This window comes from Brachyhypopomus gauderio, chromosome 18 (assembly GCF_052324685.1).
Source record: "Brachyhypopomus gauderio isolate BG-103 chromosome 18, BGAUD_0.2, whole genome shotgun sequence".
In the NCBI taxonomy this organism is placed as follows: Eukaryota; Metazoa; Chordata; class Actinopteri; order Gymnotiformes; family Hypopomidae; genus Brachyhypopomus; species Brachyhypopomus gauderio.
In genome coordinates, this window is record NC_135228.1 from 18623406 (window position 1) to 18642521 (window position 19116).

The 19116-nt window shown below is 41.7% G+C and overlaps 3 protein-coding genes across 4 annotated transcripts; 2 read left to right on the forward strand and 1 right to left on the reverse strand.

Moving 5' to 3' along the window:
• The first annotated feature begins 16 nt into the window (after positions 1-16).
• Positions 17-2938, forward strand: ccdc152 (coiled-coil domain containing 152). 2 transcript variants are annotated; one of them, XM_076980809.1, is made up of 8 exons: positions 17-209; positions 400-505; positions 761-829; positions 944-1008; positions 1109-1211; positions 1350-1477; positions 1866-1961; positions 2063-2938. In XM_076980809.1, the coding sequence occupies exons 1-8, from the start codon at positions 150-152 to the stop codon at positions 2150-2152; spliced, it is 717 nt and encodes a 238-aa protein (XP_076836924.1). In that variant the 5' UTR covers positions 17-149; the 3' UTR covers positions 2153-2938. The 2 variants fall into 2 exon arrangements, with proteins under 2 accessions (XP_076836924.1, XP_076836923.1); XM_076980808.1 differs by having other exon boundaries at positions 2092-2938.
• A 1555-nt stretch (positions 2939-4493) lies between these two features.
• On the reverse strand, positions 4494-5776 carry LOC143482115 (growth arrest and DNA damage-inducible protein GADD45 gamma-like). The gene is made up of 3 exons (XM_076980381.1): positions 5576-5776; positions 5264-5471; positions 4494-5160 (listed from the first exon to the last, which is right to left on the reverse strand). The coding sequence occupies exons 1-3, from the start codon at positions 5716-5718 to the stop codon at positions 5047-5049; spliced, it is 465 nt and encodes a 154-aa protein (XP_076836496.1). The 5' UTR covers positions 5719-5776; the 3' UTR covers positions 4494-5046.
• Positions 5777-8243: 2467 nt separating this feature from the next.
• Positions 8244-9675, forward strand: LOC143482117 (growth arrest and DNA damage-inducible protein GADD45 gamma-like). The gene is made up of 3 exons (XM_076980382.1): positions 8244-8648; positions 8773-8974; positions 9071-9675. The coding sequence occupies exons 1-3, from the start codon at positions 8548-8550 to the stop codon at positions 9182-9184; spliced, it is 417 nt and encodes a 138-aa protein (XP_076836497.1). The 5' UTR covers positions 8244-8547; the 3' UTR covers positions 9185-9675.
• Positions 9676-19116: the final 9441 nt, after the last annotated feature.

The following is a 19116-nucleotide window of genomic DNA, read 5'->3' on the forward strand; positions in this document are numbered from 1 at the left end:
TATGTTCATGCCTTCTCCATTAACGTCGTTAGTGCTAGAATCCTATTTGACCAGTAGGGGGCGTCTCTGCCCAAGTTTCAGGCACAGACGCATTTCCTACTGCTGTTAATGCTCATAACGTTTACGAGAGTTGCATTTTCATAGTAAAAATGAAGAAAACAGTCGTGGACTTGGAGAAACTTCTTCGGGATTTTGGGATACTTGAACAAGTACATTAATCACAGTACCAAGTTATACATAAAAGAAACAAACGAATAACTCAGTATAACCTCATGACCACGAAACATTTAAGCTAGTTAGGCTAGTCAGTGAAGTTAGCGGCTGGCTACATTGGCTAGCTAGCGAACTTACTATACACATTCATTAGCCTAGCTCGCTAACATTTCTTTTCTTGTTAAGAGAATCACAGAGCTGAAGGGGAAGAACACAACCCTTGAAATAAGATTAGATGAAACCAGCAGAATTCTAAAGTTTTCACATAGCAAGGAGAAGCAATTAATTGAAGGTGAGAATATTTTAGTAGCTACTTAAGTTTGCTAACACACTGTTCGCTGGTAGACAACTTTGTAGGATGTGTATATTCCCGCCCTTTATATTAACTTCTCTAATGAATTCTCCCGACTAAGAACGAATTATCAGGGCTAATACATGGTCATTTCATAAATATACAGACCCTATAAGGTTTTTGTTATTAATATATTAAACCGCCTAATTGTGAAGTGTGCTTGTTATTACAATAACAGTAAACCTATGTCTGTAGAGAGGGAAGGCATGCTGAGCGCCATCAGTTGTCTCCAAAACAACTTACAGCAACAGTATGATGCTCGCGGTAGGGTATCAAAAAAGCACCAAGTGCACTTTTTGTGGGATAATGACCAATACCTGCTTTGCAAAAAATGTGACTCAGACATGGTCTGGCACTCATCTTGTTTCCTTCATCAAGTTGAAAATGAGAAGCTGAAAAATACTATTCTTGACTTGAAGAATCAAAACGAAGCACAAGTAAAGGTAGGGAGAAAAAGATAAAATAAATAAATAAGTGGTGATGTGCAAATTATGATGAAAATCATGTTTTAATTTTGTGTGACTTGGCCCCTTCTACGTGTAGGAGAGCAGTACTTGTATTCAGAGGCTGGATGCGGAGATGAGAGCCCAGCAGGAGAAACACCAGAGGGAGCTGAATGACCTTGCTAGAGAAACGCAGAGGAACCGTCAGTACAAGCACCTGATTTTATTGTTTTTAGCTTTTGGCACACGTGTATCGCATATCTAAACAACGTATCAAGCAAAAACAATTTAAAAGGTTAATATTACAACATGTTTTGAAAAAGTATGCTTTTATCTGAAAGTGGAGTCTAAAGATGTTGAAATGAAAGAGGCTCTGGAGAGAAAGGAGAGTGCTTTGGAGGAGATCAGAAGGAAAATAAATGACCAGGAGAAAGAAAAGCAAAGTGAGATCCTAAGGCTACAAATGGAGGTACATCAAGAATAGTTGAATAAGATCTGTGGTTAAACATTCCTTATTAATAGCTGCTCTTTCTCTATTCATATTTGTAGTGACTGATTTCATTAGACTATTGAACACAATATTATAACAGTATTCAATTATAGTTCTGTGGATGCATTGCATAGTTTAGTGTTCCTGTAACACAAAATCAACTCTCATGATAATTGTCTATCCCAGTGCAGACTTTAGCCTTTCATGTTCATGGTTTAGTGGCAAAAATGTGCTCACTTTTTACATTTAAAATGATCTTAGTAGCCCAAGGATGGCTTATAGTATACATAAGATGTGTTTAGGTCATTAGAGAGTTTTCAGCTTGAAGTTTTTCCTCCATATAGTACTAATTACTGCTTTTTTATAGTTCAGTGCTAAGCTTGCAAGAGCCCAGAGTATGTCAGTCAAGACTCAGCAGAAACCGCAAGGTTCTGGCTTCCTCCCTCAGAACATCTTTAAAAGAGTAAGTTACACTGCAATGTGTAGTGTAATACTGTTGTGAAATTATCACTTACCATTTTTGAAATAAATATGAAAGTGTTATTTTTGATGCTTTTGTGTTAGATATTGTATGACACTTCGGTGGCCTTTAGAAGTTGCAGGCCCTGCAGGAGGAGAAGAACCGAGAAATTGAGGCTCTGCGTCAGAGAGTGAAAGAAATGGAACAGCAGAGTATGTTTGGTTTCTCTGAGTCCTGTCTGAAGAAGAAGAGGATTTAATGAGCGCATTGCAGTCATTTTGGGATTCAAGATCGATTTATTCTACATATATGGCAGTGTTGACTTGGTAACTTGTTGCACATTGTACATTATATTTCTTATAATTTTAAAAGAATTTAAAAGATTTAAAAGAATGCATATATATATATAAATAATTTTTATTAATTACCCATTAGAAGTGTCAGTAAGTTCTAAAGGACTTTGTGTGTGTGTTCAGTTGTGTTTATCATGCGTAAACACAGCCACTACACTAGTAAAAAACCACAGTGTCTTTATTAGAAACTTCTTATTAAATGTTAAGTACTTTATGCACACACACTATAAGGTAAATGGAAAGCACTACTTCCTACAAGGAAATGAATGGTCACTTTTATGTTTTGCAAAACTACCTGCTTAAAAGCTTAAAACTCAATTGGCTTATGCAAATTGATATCCTGTTAAAGCTGAAACATGGCATTCTGAAATAAAACATTTATGATGGATGTCATGCTTATGCATTTCAGTATACCATGTTCATATAAGTGAAGCACATGCCTTAATGTCAATGTCAAATACATATTAAAGACGCTAGTGCTAATCTCTTATGTAATGTCTGATCTCTCCTTTCACCCAAAATACAAATGAGAGATATTATTGTCTTAAAGCTGTACCAACATGATGGTTTAATTGTTAAGTGAATTGTGCTGTCAACAGTGAGCCAGTACATACCCAATAAAGACGAGTGATGCTTCAGCTTTGGTCTGTCACCTCCTGTCTCCTTAACTCTGGTTTTCATGCTCTTATACTGGAAATTAGAAGGATTAAGGAGCAATAAAGCTTAGAAATTAAGATACATGACACCAGTGTAATCCCTCCATCATTCCCACAGCACAACTGCCAAATAATGTGAGAGCAAGGTGAGACAAGGAAGCATGAAGGTGTTCTATGAGTTTGAGTCAGGACACATTACAGGTCAACCAAATGAAATAGGACAAAATATGATGTTCTGTAGAGGTAAGATGACTTGAAACATCTGTGCACTGAATATTTGAATCTTCAAAACACTAAACCAATTTGTGTATAGGGTATAATAACACAATTATCTGAAGGATTTGCTGAGTGACACCAGGACTTATAGGTTCTAGAAAGACATTGGGCAACATGGTGATTTGCACATTTGCCTAAGCTAAGAATTAGGGTCTTGGGTTAAGTTCCTTTCTGGTTATGGTTTTCATGTTTTTCCTGTGCCTGTAGATTTCTTGTGTCTCTGATAAGGTATTTTCACAAAATTATTGATATGGCTGGAGATTTGCAAATGTGAACTTGTTAGAGAAAATTAACGCCTGACTTAATTACTCTTTCATTTTTTGTATTTGATACAGACAAAGTTGATGTTAAGGTCCTGGATAAGATGAGGATGGACCTGCAGACCTGAAGGATGCTATCCAAAGATAAGTTTTTTTTAGGTATTAATAAAAATGTGTGAAGATAAATCCATACACATGTTGGCACATCCTGATCTAAGAACAGAGAAGTGATTATCATGTCATTTAATTTGCTGTAAGTGATTAAAATATAATTGCTCACATTGGACTAATGTTTACTAACTTGATAAAACGTGTTATGAATGCTTACTTTGTTTTGTTCACACCTACAGCAAATTAATTATTACAGATTAAAATCTAAATAGCCTATTATAAGTTAAATGTTATTAGTGTTAACAACAACCTGTAGGCTATACAGAAAGTCACATAAAAAATCACAGAAGGTAGCTTCCTTCTAGGGACCGGCTTGTCTCATATTACTAAAGCCACAGTCGAACTGCAGATGTTGTGTTCATAACTTGTTTCATTTGTAAGCTTGACCTCAAGGAGCGCTGCTCTCTGGAGCCACAGGCAGCGTGTATACAATACAGCAGCTGACAGTGAGCTGCACGAGCGCCGGTCTAGCCCCCCCTGCGGCCTCCTTTTCACCTCCCATCTGCTTGCTGTGGCAGATGGAGTTGCTTCGCAAATCGGACATCTGCTGACCCAACAATGGGTCCCTTGTGCAGGCCCAAGTTGACGGGACGGCGTGCTGCTATTGTGTTCTGGCTTTACACATGCAGATCAGCGGCCACTACACCAGGCAGCTGACAGTATTCACCACCCACAAATGCAAATTTACTCGAGAATTTCAAGTTGGGCAACGTGATCTGGGAACACAAACACAGACGCACTGAAAACTAGTGCAAAGGGAACGTAAGAAAACACATTACACAACATTTCATTTAAGGATTTTATTAGATTTTTTTTTCTTTTCGTTGACATTAGTTTCTAAATTCGTTTTTCTTGGTTATATCAAATTATATTTCTAAAGTGAAACCTTTAGAGAGTAAGACAATTCTGGAAAGTGGAAAGCACATTGCCGACAATAAAGTACGTCATATTGTACAGCAATTTCATTTTTAAAAATGTCCATGATGTTCGGTCCATTTTCAAAAACGTTGCTTCGACGCACCGCCGCGTCCTCTGCGTGTCCAACGCATGCGAAATTTGCTCTGTGGCACAGACGCAAAACTCGCTTCTCCTTCCTCTCCAAACCTCATCCGCACAAAGAATGAGGGCCATGGTGTCGCTGTCGTGGCATACCCGACCTCGTTCACATAAAGAATGAGGGTCATCTTGGCATGGACGGGACGAGCAGCGACCTAACCGCGAGGGCCACTCGGGCCTGCCTCGCGCTGCCTGGAGTGACGAGCCTCCTCAGGAGCATCCAGGGATGTGGAAACATCTTCATCCTCGAATAGAAGGATGAGCAGGTATTCCTTAAGCTTTACAGCATCTCGGGAGAGACGGGCAAAGTCCCAGATCAACGTGCAGGCAGAGTGATCTCTGGAACCCACTCGTTATAGCTGCGACTTTCTTCACAGAACATGTGCAGCTTCTCCAGACTAGGGTCTTCCCACGAGCCGTCGCTTGGGTTCTGCAGAAAGAAAACAGTTTAGCGACAAGCCCCATTGAACCGCCACGTGAAAATACATCTAAGTCTTTGGAAGCGACCGTTAAAAACTGCATCTTGAACATACCGTGATAAGAACGCAGTGTGCATCCTCGTGTTCTCCTGACTTGTCTCCGACCAGATCAGTGAGATGTTGCATGTCGTTTACTCTCACGATGCTGATATCGTTGTCAAAGCAGAAGGCTTGAATGAGAGTGAAGTGGATTTGTAGGGCGATATCACATTCAAACTCCTCATCCATCGCCAGGACGCAGAAAGACACGCTGTCTGGATCTCTGTAATAAAATTAAGACATTATAAGTATCACATCAAAACTTAATCAACAGTGGCGTGTTCTCATGTCGAAGCATTCAAACGCAAGTTGAGATTCTATACTTACACATTCATAACTTTAGCCGATTCGTAAACGCCGAGTGTAAGGCATTCGTTAGACTTTGCAGACACTAAAACTTCTTCTAAAGCTTTTCCGACGCTCTCTGCTCTTTCGCCGGGCTTCTGGATCAGAACCTCCTCGAGAGTCATGATGATGTTTAGAATCGTTTAGAAAGTGATACGAAGTAAGTCCAAAAGAACTGGTGATGAACGAGAGGCAGGGTTCGGCTTTTATATGCTTCAGCTCGTGGTGCACATGAAAGCAGCATCTCCTGATTGGATGAATGGTGAATAGTGCATTGGTATGCTAATGTTATTGTCACACTCCGGCTCGTGGCAGATTGATGGAGATCATAAGGCTCTTTTTTCTTTTGTGGCACAGTTTGCAGAATTTATAGAGAAATATTTAAACGTCAACTCCGCATAAAATTAAACATGTGGCAAAATTAAGTATTGCAACTTTGCATTATAAGCTGCGTTTTCCTTGGTTTTGTGCAGTTGTGTAAGAATAAAAGCAACATTTATCACGTATAGAGCTAACATTTTGCATATTCTAAAAGATCGGCAGCCGTGCATCATAGTCAATAAAGTCAACTTTTTAGCTGCAGAAATCAAACAAATATATGTGTATATGTGCTTCATAGGGGCAAAGAGAAGTCAGAAGTAAAAAACACACAAGAGTCACACATAAGAGTTTCTATAAGCCCTAATTAAATATTACTGGTGAAACAGGGCTACATAACCAGCCCCTTCACCCAACACCCCCACACTCCACCCCCTCTACCCAAAAGACAGGTGGAGTGTGGCCATCTGTGGACAGGCTGAAACGGCCCTATTGTAACTTCAGAAAGTTCTATTATTAGACGCCTATACAAATGCAAATGAGCCGCGCGTGCCATGACGCCCTGCCACAAAATCCGCCCTGCTCCAGCCACAAATCACGTGATGCGCATCAGCTTTCCAAATCAGTTGGACACTATATCCACAAAACTTTTATTTCTGCCTCATAATACAAGTCTTACAAAGTATAAACCAATTCAAGAGATGGATTTAACATTTAAGAGGTATGAACTTTGTTGTCTAGTTAAGACTTCGTGCAGTGCCGTGGCCATATTGATCAGCACAGACCAGGCAAACAAGCAAATGCAAACATTACAAATACATGACACAAGGACTACAAATAGAAATGTAGTGATATTTGAAAGACGACATGGCTGACTGGCGCTGACAGATTCGAGCCTATTGTTACCAGGCGGAACAGCAGCAGATGGGAGGCCTCACTTGAATACCCCCACACACGCTATTCCCTATATTACTATTGTTCATCCACGACACCAAAATTAATAAAAAATAAATATGTCTGTATTTATTTGATGGTTGCTACACGTTACCAAAAAGAGGTATGCAACATGTCTGAAAATTTGAGAAATCTGTTGTTCCTAAAGCACTTTGGACTTCTGGTCTAAGTTATGCAGTTGTGCATAAATAAAGCGTTGGAAAAACTCGTTTTTAAAACTGGGTACAAAGAAGCCACGTTGCGCACCGATTCGCATTATGCTCCCGACTACAAAGTTCAGCTCAGCAGAGACGCCTGAAGCTCGTAAGAATGTGTAGTGACCGCAGCACATCTGCAGTCCGTTTGCCCCTCCCGGTTGCGTGCGCACGAGTGACAGGTGTTCCGAGGCAGACTCGCTCCGGCGTATGCAAACTGAACAATTACTTCTAGTCCCCCCTGCAGCTGTAGATTAGCCGAGTCACCCCTCGTAAATCCAGCTCCGGTTCCATTTAATGACTGCTATGATTCTTATTGTTCTCAAAGCATCAGTAGCCGCATGCTGTCAACAGGATATAAGCGGAGGTTCACAATCAGTAACATAACTGGGCAATAGTAATTGGCGAATCTGCAGAATAAGAATTCTAATTAAGAGTGATCAAATAAAATGAAATAGGAGTCACTGTTTTAAGGAAGCTTCATAGTTTACTTCTGTTAATATGTAACGCATTCAACAGAAAGCACCAAACAATATAGCTACATAAAATGTAAATAAAATAAATTATCTCTCTCTAATAAAAAAAAACAACTCTCGGTGGCTTCTTTGTAATGCAGTAGAAAGTAAAATACTTCAACCGACCACAAAATGCTAATACTACCAACATATTGCCAGTTTGCAGGTTTAAGCTTCACCATGTGTTGGCAGCTATTGGAGAAGTTCGATTTTCTCCACCCTTTACCTTCCCCCACCAAAACACTGTTGCCATGGCTCGTGCGCGAGGGAGCCCTCTCCAGACGCCACGCGCCGTAAGTCTGGCCACCTTTGCGTATGCAAAAGGTCGGCGCGTGCCTGGTATTATGAATTGCAGATAAACCAGCACTGTGATTTCTTTCTGAGCTCGGCATAAGTGCTGCTGGCAACTGTATCTTTAAGGAACCACGTAAAAAAGGCAATTTAGAGGGTCTAAATGTCAGTGAAAATATCTGTGTAAAACAACTTATTCTTTCTGTGAAATTCTAAATATGCACAATCCTCTTTAGAACTTTATTCTGAAACTTTATCCTCTTTGGTGTGGAGCTTAGCCTAGCTGGCAGGTGCAATACGTAACCAGATTGCATTGCATTTTGTAAATGGATGGAAAGCTCATATCGTTGAAATAAGCTTTCTATTTCAAGAATGAAAATGTAAACATAAAAGGTATTCAGCGATTAAAACCTGATCCATTCATAAAAGATCCTAATAGACGTCAAGCATATCTAAAGGCACGCGTCTCTGATGGCTCATTCCTTTATTGCCTCGCGATAGCCAATCAAAACGCTAGTTACAAACGCGTGCCAGGTTCCGACTATAAATACTGGTCGTGTGCCAATAAAATCTCACTCCAAACTTCCGTGGTCGATGCAATCGTCCACCAAAAGCCATTGCTCACCAACATAACGTTTCTAACTAACTTGGATTAGTTTACTTTACTCCTACAAAACGCAAGATGATTACTGAAGGCAAATCTCTAGTTGAGGCTCTGCAGTCTGCCAAGACTGAGGGTCGCGTCACCGTTGGTGTCTATGAGTGCGCAAAGATAATGAACGAGTAAGTAACTGTTGCCCTTACGTTTCAGTCATTACATATTTTCACATACAATGACGCACATGCTGCGTCACTTTAAAATAATGAACGATAATAATTTGTTTATTTATTCCCTTGCTTGCTGCAGTGATCCGGACAGCGTGTCTTTCTGCGTTTTGGCCACTGATGACTTCGACTGCGATATCGCTCTTCAAATCCACTTCACTCTCATCCAAGCGTTTTGCTTTGAAAATGACATCAGCATTGTAAGAGTGAACGACATCAACAGTCTTGGGGAAATCGTCGGAGAAAATGGTCATTATGAGGATTTTCACTGCGTTCTTATCACGGTATGCACACAGCATGTGGCATATAATGCTGATTTTTATTTACTGCACACAATGTAATACTTCATAGATGTTCGATAATTCGTTTTCTTTCTGCAGAACCCAAGCGACGGCTCGTGGGAAGACTCTGGTCTGGAGAAGCTGCACATGTTCTGTGAAGAAAGTCGCAGCTATAACGAGTGGGTTCCAGAGATCACTCTGCCTGCACGTTGATCTGGGACTTTGCCCGTCTCTCCCGAGATGCTGTAAAGCTTAAGGAATACCTGCTCATCCTTCTATTCGAGGATGAAGATGTTTCCACATCCCTGGATGCTCCTGAGGAGGCTCGTCACTCCAGGCAGCGCGAGGCAGGCCCGAGTGGCCCTCGCGGTTAGGTCGCTGCTCGTCCCGTCCATGCCAAGATGACCCTCATTCTTTATGTGAACGAGGTCGGGTATGCCACGACAGCGACACCATGACCCTCATTCTTTGTGCGGATGAGGTTTGGAGAGGAAGAAGAAGCGAGTTTTGCGTCTGTGCCACAGAGCAAATTTCGCATGCGTTGGACACGCAGAGGACGCGGCGGTGCGTCGAAGCAACGTTTTTGAAAATGGACCGAACATCATGGACATTTTTAAAAATGAAATTGCTGTACAATATGACGTACTTTATTGTCGGCAATGTGCTTTCCACTTTCCAGAATTGTCTTACTCTCTAAAGGTTTCACTTTAGAAATAAAAATTAATATTTTTAACAAAAATTGTTAAGAAAAACACTTTGTTAGACTTTCTGTAATACTTTTTCTTACTTTAGAAATGTGACTTAAATAAAACATTTATCTAATTTGGATATTCTTTCAGTTTTCACGTCTTCACTCATCAGCCTGAATTCATACTGTAGCTTATTCACATTAGAGATCAACATGCTTGTATGTGTAATACTGGCCCATGTAGTAGTTTTACACTATGTGTCTATATCCTGTTTCAGTCTGAGCAAGTCCACCAGATCTCTTACTAGTCAGTTCTTAACAGTTTACACTTTTGAATCTTGGTCATCTGCAAAGTGTGGAAACATCTAGATTATTATTGCAGAGATCAGTAAGTTAATTTGACAATCCATTGAATCAGGGTAAGACAGGTAGGTACCTCCTGCAGGTAAAAAAAGTGATTATCATTTTTGAATATCTAATAGTGGACCTTGCAAAGTGAATCTTATTGGACTCAGTGTGCATTTTCCATGCAGACAATAGTAAAAAGTCATTGGTTTTATTGGGTTTTCAGTCCTGAAATTACAGACTACAACAGTTCAACTATTATTTTACAGGAAGAGGCGGGACTTGGTGTAGCCCTTACAGTATAATAACCTGATCTAGACAAAACCCGATAAACTTGATACAGACAAAAAAGTTAGTAGACAACCTGTAGAACAAATCCAAAAATTATCTACTGATTTGCCACATCAACTCATTTGAATCACACATTAAGACCTTTACGTGAAGGATATTTACATGGACAAAAATTATAGAAGAGAATGGCATGAAGAGAGTATGCATTGCATCTATTGGGCAATTTAAATTCAAATTAATTATGATGATCATGCAATTATGATGATCATCAATCATAAAGTATATTATCAATGTAAATATTCTCCTCCTAAGAGCTGTATAAAAAGAGCACTCCCTATTATCGGACCCTTATTGTGGAAGGGCTTTCTCTTAAGGCTCAGATAGCATCAGCTTCTGATTGGCTGAGAAAGTGCCATCTGGCTAATGAACAGTAAATCCTGTGTGATCTTGTTTTAGGTAACAGAGAAACAACCTATAACTTGTATGTCGGGTAAGCTTCAATACACACGTCCAAGAGCTGAATAGTTTTTTATACCAGTGATGTCTATAAGTATGACATCACACAATACTCTAATATTAAATCATGTCTTTTTCACTCAAACATAATAACTTTCACTTGATCTGTTCGTCGGTGTGCTGTACTCAAAACACCTGTTATGAACAGCTGAACTTTAAACAGTTCAGGCCCTCCACTTCTGCTACAAACACCCAGAAAGGTAAAGATCAAATTAGCTGTAGGACAATGCACTGGTGCCCCTCTCACTGACCTCCCACACCCATGGACCCCTCAGACCATAAACGCAGTCAGACCTCAAACCCTCAACTCTCCAGTCTACCCAGCAACAGAGCCACAAAACCGGCTCCATCTGCTGATGTGCGTAATGAGCTCGAGCTGAGGTGTGGCAGGGGGAGGGGCCAAGGGGGAGGGGCCAAGGGGGAGGGGAGGAAGAGGAGGAGGGCGACCCTGTGCCTGGCACAAGCCCGCTCCCTTTCAGCCGTACTCCCTCGGGGGACCTGCTGCTGCCCCCTCCACAAAGCCCTCCTGTAGGGCTGACCGCGTGCACCGAGGGGGCGTGTTCAATTTGTGACTCGGGGATTGAAGGAGGGTCTGCACATAAAGCGGAGACGAGGCCTGCTGTCATGTATGCGCTGACTGATATAAGAGCATGCAGCCCTCAGGGAGGGACCTTGATGGGTGGTGGGTGGTGGGGGGGGGGGGGTGTTACTTTGAGCAGCTCCGTTCAGCTGTCTCAGTGCATGAAGGGGGCTTTAACTGCACTGTCACAATATTTCATCATCTGCACGCTTCGGCCCCCTCTGTCTCATGTTTTACAAGGCTTCTCCTACCCCACGGCTTGCCCCTGAGTGGCTCCTCCAACCACTCCTCACAGTCCGACCCCCCACACACACACCTACCAGAGTCAAACATCAGTGCACTGAATGCGTCCCTAGAGCAGGAACAGATGGTTGGGAAGGATGACTGGAACAGGAGCTGCTCTGTTGCCACGGACACAGCCACTGGCATTCCTGTTGCCTCCACAGATATCTAATCTGGAGCAAGCGTTGACTTGTGTTATAGTGCAGAGAGAGTGAGACAGTCAGGATCTGCCTATCTTTGCTCAAGTTGTGATGCAAACAAACCAAATTGCTGCTTTGATGCTCTGCGCAATGTTTGGTACATTTGTAAACATGCAAGTGGAGGGGTGGGGTGGGGGGGGGGTCATGTGCGGGGTGAGTGAGCTGTCCTGGAGGGGAACTCAATTGGAAAATCCTCTAAACGGCTTCTCACTTATCAGTTTGGAAAAGCAGAGATGGAAGAACATCGGTGTGGAGCCCTCAGTGCACGTTCTCCGGCTACCAACTTGTACCAGCAGCATCTGCAGGTCCTGAAGCTCTGCTGCCTTCTCCGTGCTCAGATGTGCAGCTACTTAATTGGCCAGTTGCTGTCCCCCCCCCCCCCCCCCCCCCTCCACAACGGCTTGGCAGGCAGTTCAGCAGATTATGGGCTGGAGAGTGAGGGGCTCCAGTCTGCGTTCTATGGTAATCACTCATTATGTGGGCCAGCTGTCTCTTTGCGTGCGGTCAGAGGGGTCAGGCCTCCTGCCTAATGCTGGTTGTCCCTGCACCAGTGTGGGCCTCTCTCTCCTCCACATCACCTGCCCTAACATCCATCTGCATGTGTAGATTAGCGTGATAGAGCCTGCTTGGCAAGAGATTATTGACTTTAAATGATCAGTGAAGAAAGGATTCAAGCATGATACAGTGATACTCAGAACAATGGTGCAGCACATTAAATACTGCATCTAGTCATCGTCTGTGAAAAGGTCCTTCATCATTCATAGATTCTGTCTTCCTCCTTGCAATTGATCGAACCTGCATGACTGATGTTCATGGTGTGTGGATGTACGAACGTCCCTGGCCAAGTTAATGCAGGTGACAGGTGTGAAGCGTTCGATTGCGCATTGTGAGTTTGCGTATACAGCTCGTCTCTTGGCTTCGTGCGCATGCATGCAGAGGAGAGATAAGATTTCAGGCCGAGGCGTCAGCATTGTCGGGCTCAGAGATCAAGGGTGCGCTGGGCTGACACACGCTGCCAACTGTTGCCAAAACAGAGCTCTGTCTCCCACACGGTGCTCTGGGGATCTCTGCCCTCCCAGCGCACCCTCAGATGTCTGCCGAGAGACGGACGGGTCTCGCTGCGCTGGCTCGAGATGGGGCGTGAGGCTGCGTTTGGGGGGGAGGAGCAGGGCCAGGGAGTCAGTCTGGAGTGGCCAGCTGTGCTATGGCTGCATGGCCAGGCCCCAAGGCCTTAGCACAGGAGCCATATCAGATGCTTTAAGGGGTGATTCAGAGGGGTGTAGCCCCTCCTCTCCGGCACGCACACAAAAGCCACAGCCTCCTGTCCAGTAGAGCACCGAGGGGGGGGGTTGGAAGGGGGGGGCTGGGCTAGTCTACAAATGTGCACTGAGCTCCCCCCTGTCAAAAGGAGAAAAGGGGAAAAAACTGCCCCTCTTTTGTTGGGCGTCTGAAAGAATGGCGTGGGGCAGCGGCAGCTGCTGTGCCCGGCCGAGACATTTGAGACGCTTCTCTTCACAAACACAAAGTCTGGAGCAGAGTGGAGCGTGCAGGGAGGAGGGTGGGGAGGGTGGGGAGGGTGGGGTGGGTGGAGCGGGTGGTGAGGGGTGGGGTGGGTGGGGTGGGGTGGGGTTGAGAGGAGGGTTTTGTGTACAAAGCAAAAGGCACACTTAGCAGATACGAATGCCTCGTGGTAGTAAAGGCAGGGAGGGCAGGGGGGGTTAAGGAACGGGGGGGAAGGCTGCCTACAAAAAACATTCAGAGATGACAGCCATTAATGTTAGTATATCCATCACCTTACAAAAGAGCCCCACAGGGCAGCCATATGGACAGGGACACTCTGCCAATTGTCCTGCCATCACCGGCATGTTTAAAGCCAATGGCCAGGAAGCATCTGCAGACAAGTCTTCATATTTAGCTATTGGATATAACTTTTTGACTTTTGGGCCAGGCCACAGCGGGAGTAGATGGGCCCATGGTAGAATGCAGTGGAGCACATTAATCGTACTGAATACATTAAAGCTACTTTAAACTTTTTTTGCAAGTACAATCAGGATTTGTCATGCCTTACTCAGATCAATGCTGGTATGAGATCTGAAATCTCTTTTCCACTTTATGCACTGCGAAAGGTTGTTTTAGAAAGTGCACGACCTGAGCAACCCTGAATTCATTCACATTTGCAGGAGAGATTTAGGGGTATAGGAGATTTAACAGGCCATTAAAGAGCCATTTGGTCCGAAGGAACTATGGGTCCAGTATCTTTACCACAGTATACAGTATCAAAGTTTTCTTTAGGAACCTGCTACTGTTTGATTGCCCTCTAGTGGCAAAACTTACTGTGCTGCAGTAAGTGATTTAAAAGTAAAGCAACATTTTATAACATTTTGGGCTAGTATGTGAACATCTGAACGGTTTCATGATACAGCAAGAATAGATCGCATTTATCAAATAAAGTAAAAATGTCCTCTACAAACTGACCACTGCTTTTGATCTAATGTGTATTTTAATTTCACATTTATTTTACAAATCCAATTGTAGAAATGTAACTGCTTTAATTAAACTACTGATTTTGTTTTCCTTTTAAAGAACAACTAAAAATAAATGTAAAAGCAACATATTCGTCACAATATTCGAATACCTCCTCAGTCATTTCATAATTTGTAAGCATTCACAAATGAATAAACTAGAATGAGATCTTTTGACACGCAGTTTTAAGAGACCTTTTTTAGCATAGTGATCTCCGTTTTATCTGCTTTGCCCATTTAGTTTTATCACTTAATGTGCATTACAAATAAAATATTATTATTATTATTATTATTTAGCAACCCTTATTCGTACATGGCCAACATTTTAGTGAAGACTGAGTTCTTACTACCATCTTGTGGTTGCATAGCACACCTACATATATTTAAAAATCCCAGTGCGATTCCAGTAGTCAACACACGGGGGGGGGCTGTATATCGTACTTCTCACGTTTGACCACCGAATACATGGCTGTCTAAAATCTAAAGTCCATAGAATAGAATTGTTAGTGCAGTTAAAATGAATCAGTGAAAATATGTTTTAGAACAAACATGTTTTATGGTGCCCTTTTCATCTGAAGTTTTCCGCATGACTGCACTATAACCCTGAGTGAGGCTGACAGAGAAACACTAATGATATCTGATTCAGAGAAAAAAAAATATTATTTTATATCAAAATGAACCGAATTTCTTTGGAATGAAAATGACAATGCCTTTAATGAGGGTGGAGTTACTACATTATTTCACAGTCACAAAGTTTATGTCCTATTCACTAATGCAAAAGAGTGCAACCTCATACAAGAACAACAGAGTGGCTGCATTATAATCTCCACTCTTGACTAAGATCAGAGACCAGTACATCCGTCAAGCCCAGTGCACCTGTATACGGAGAGAGAGGGCCACATGTGGAAGTGAAGTGAAATGTATTATTTAATTGATTATATATGTATATTGTGATAATACAGTGAAAAATACTAAATATTAAAATGATATATATTTTGATCCAAAATTGTCCAAAAAGCCCATTGTCACAGTCAGTGCTCGCTTACACGCTACATAAACAAACGACAAAACGTGTCATGTAGACATGGCAAAGGCCTAATTTTGCCAAACACATAGGCTACACTTCAGAGGGAAAAAAGCCAAGACCTAAATTAAACGCAATGGTCAAAACAAAAAAATATATTAATCATAAAATAAACAAAAATGAATAAATAAAACAAATTTGCGTGTCACTGCTAGCGGCTCCAGTGACCTGTGGGGAGGTGGAGACAGGGACATTCACTTACACGGTCTGTTTGTACAAGATAAACTCTTGTGAAAAGATTTAAACATTTTCATGTATACAATACACGTCTCCGTGTTCAGAATTTACAAAGAATGTTCTGACGAGACCAATAAACGTTTAATATTATGCAATTCTGAGTTTTATTGTTTTATTTTTTTTACTCAGGAGTGTTTTGATACAGATGTAATATGCATGTATGAATATCCTGACAGATTATGCAGCATGAGAAAAATGAGATATGTAAATTGGCGACGCTGCCACTGAGCGGGTGAATAAGCTCTGATGTCCCCCGCCTGATTCCACCCCTCTACGCCCTGGCACACGTGTGACACGACGGAGGTCATCCTGACTAACGAGGCACGGGAAGCCCCTACAGCGACAGCGGCCTTCATTAGACACACACACGGGGGAGGGAGGGCAGGACGACGTGGAGACGCGTGAACCCTCTCTGAAGAACGACACTCCTGTAAAGATCTGATGTGTGAAGTCCAAACTGCCTGTAAAGAATTGATAAAGAACAAAATGCTTTTGAACTTCATGTTGAAGTGAGTTTTATATAGGATATTTAAATATATATATTTAAATGTTTTTTTTAAACAAATAAATAAAAGGAGGGTAAATTGAGAAATGCTTAGAATTTCCATATGTATGCTGTAATGCTGCAATGATATGCTGTAATCTTGTAACTGATAAAACTTTTATACTGATAAAAAATGTATTTGCTTACTGTTTTAAAAAGAATGAAGAATAGGGATACTTATTAAACTGCAGTAATAATAGCTGATATTGCATAAACGAATGCTTCCTTATATTATTTTAATCATTCAGTTATTTAGACTGCCCCAGGACCCACAAGAACTCAAACAATAAAAATGTGTTGCCCTTAAATTGCCAGCATTTTGTTAATATATTGTGTTACTCTAGGCGCTGCATTGATATAAGTGATTAATGGATGCAAAACAAATCTAAACGTGTTGCATATTTTATGCACAGATAAATGACAAACTTGTCCTTTATTGTAATGTTAAAGCACAGCCCTTTATTTGCACTGAGAAATGATTCTACATGTGGGGTATTTTCACAGCTGCAAAAAATGAGACAAAAATCTACATACTTAACTACACACACACATACACACACACACACACACACACACACACACGCACGCACGCACGCACGCACGCACGCACGCACGCACGCACGCACACACACACACACTAAAGATTAAGATTCTCATTAAGGCCTGAACATTTAATGTCTGGCATGAACTGTCAGAACTAGAATACTTCACATCTAATAACCCTTCCCTTGAGTGAAGTGTGGGAATACAGGCCACATACAGAACTGTGCATGGCATGAAATCTCAAAGAGGGCTGTGATTAAGAATAACTATATTACAGGTGATGACCTGTGCTGAACACAAGAGAGAATGATTCTTTCTAAATAATACTTTACATAATACTTTACATAATAAACACAACTTGAGAAAACACTGTACTTACTAACAAGTCAAAATTCACCTGTTCATCATCACAGTTCATGAACAATTTTTTCAATCCTTCAGAAGTGTGTTCAAAAGTGTTTGACTTTTAAAGTAATCACAAGTAATCATAGAGAGTACAAGTACTTACGAATGTCCCTTAGGCACATTAGCATAGTACCGTGATTCTGTTCCTCCGCCTTTAGTGATAAGAATTGACAAATATTACAGGTAAAAAGGATTTTTTTCCGGCTTTGTAAACGTGATGGGAATATTGTGATTTCTCCTGATTTTACTCCTGATTTGCAGCAGCAGATTTCAAATTAAAGTGGTACTATAGCATAAGATTAGCTTCTAGCTTTTCCTGAAGTATAATTTTCTCATGTGGCTTTAGGATGAAATATCCCCTGACTAGGTGGATTTGCACATAATAGATGAAGTATGGCAGGCTTTGACTTCAGGCACTTTATTGCTTTGGCCCCAATATTTCTCTGCGTGCCACGTGTACCTCCGTGAAAAGGGTGAAGCATGAGCTCTCAGTGACTGCAGGCCTGTGTGGATGTGGGCTCCATAAAAAAAGAGCTCCATGACAGATAAACAAGGAATTTGGGCATGTGGGGTGGGTGGGAATTAAATACATTAAAAGATTTAAGCCGAGAGACATGGGGTGTTGGGTTAAGTGACAGGAGTGTTTGGAAGGTCCTAATGCCTGCAAATCCGAGGGCTTTGCTCCTTTTTGACTGGTGGCAACAGGCTGACATGTTTCTCTGCCAAACGAACAACAGTGAGAATGCAGAAGGCACGTTCCCCAGCAACACAGCGCAGCACGTGGTGGTCCGTGAGGCCTGACCTGGACCTGCAGTGGCTGGACACGTGAGGAGATCTGATTACCAGCACGTCCTTCTGGGTCTGGAAACGACCTGATTCTGTATGACTAGAATAATACCTACAGTCAATTCATGACCCAAACAGGATGGACATTTAATGAGTTAATGACATTTAGTAATAAATTGAACTTAATCTGATGTTTTTTTCGCTCGCTCACACACACACAAACACTCCCGCACACACACACACACACACACACACACACACACACACACACACACACACACACACACACACACACACACACACATATTTTAAGGCATGTAAATGAAGCAAACCTTGAAATATGATAAACATCCCCTTCCTGTTCAGGTCAGCGGGGAGGTTAAATATATAAGCTGGAGTGATGCTGTTTACACAAGGGTTACATATTTGTTTTGTCCAAAAAATAACAGTGTTCTGCATCACTGCAGAGTTAATAACATCGTGAGCTCTATCTAATATCTGATGTACTTGGGATTTAAGCATAATCTGTCATGATATGTGTTTGAAGGTCAAAGCAACTCTAGAATAAAACAGAAAATGTACTGTCATTGAGTGGTTTTGAGTATTTGCCACACTGCAAGAGCTGCCCATAAATCTGTAGAAATTTCAAAATTACTTGCATGGTTATTCATTTAAATGCATAAACTTTCAGTAATCCAGTAACAGGATGGTACAGCATGCAGACCACTCATGCCTGCTGAGAGTGGCTCTTAATCTTGGAGTTGGTTAATATGCTGTAGTGCTCAGGGCCAGTCCAAGTTAGATATCGATGGTGGTGGAAATTGAAAAGCAAATATAATATCCATTATTCATTGGGCTTTAGTGGGCAAAGCCAGTAAGTTGAAGTTAAAGCTGCTATAAGCCTCACACCCACTGCTCAATCTATGAGCACAGACTTAGTCTGCTACAATAGACTGGACAAGAAGGAATGGCTTTCTAGAACTTTCCACTGTATTTCCTGGATGTAATGAGGGATAAACCTTCACACACAGTACCTGCAGCTGGCTACGCTACTCCACAAGCATAACAACAGAGGACGGGGAAGTTCAGATTCATTGTTCTGTCCAAGAATAAATGTTACTT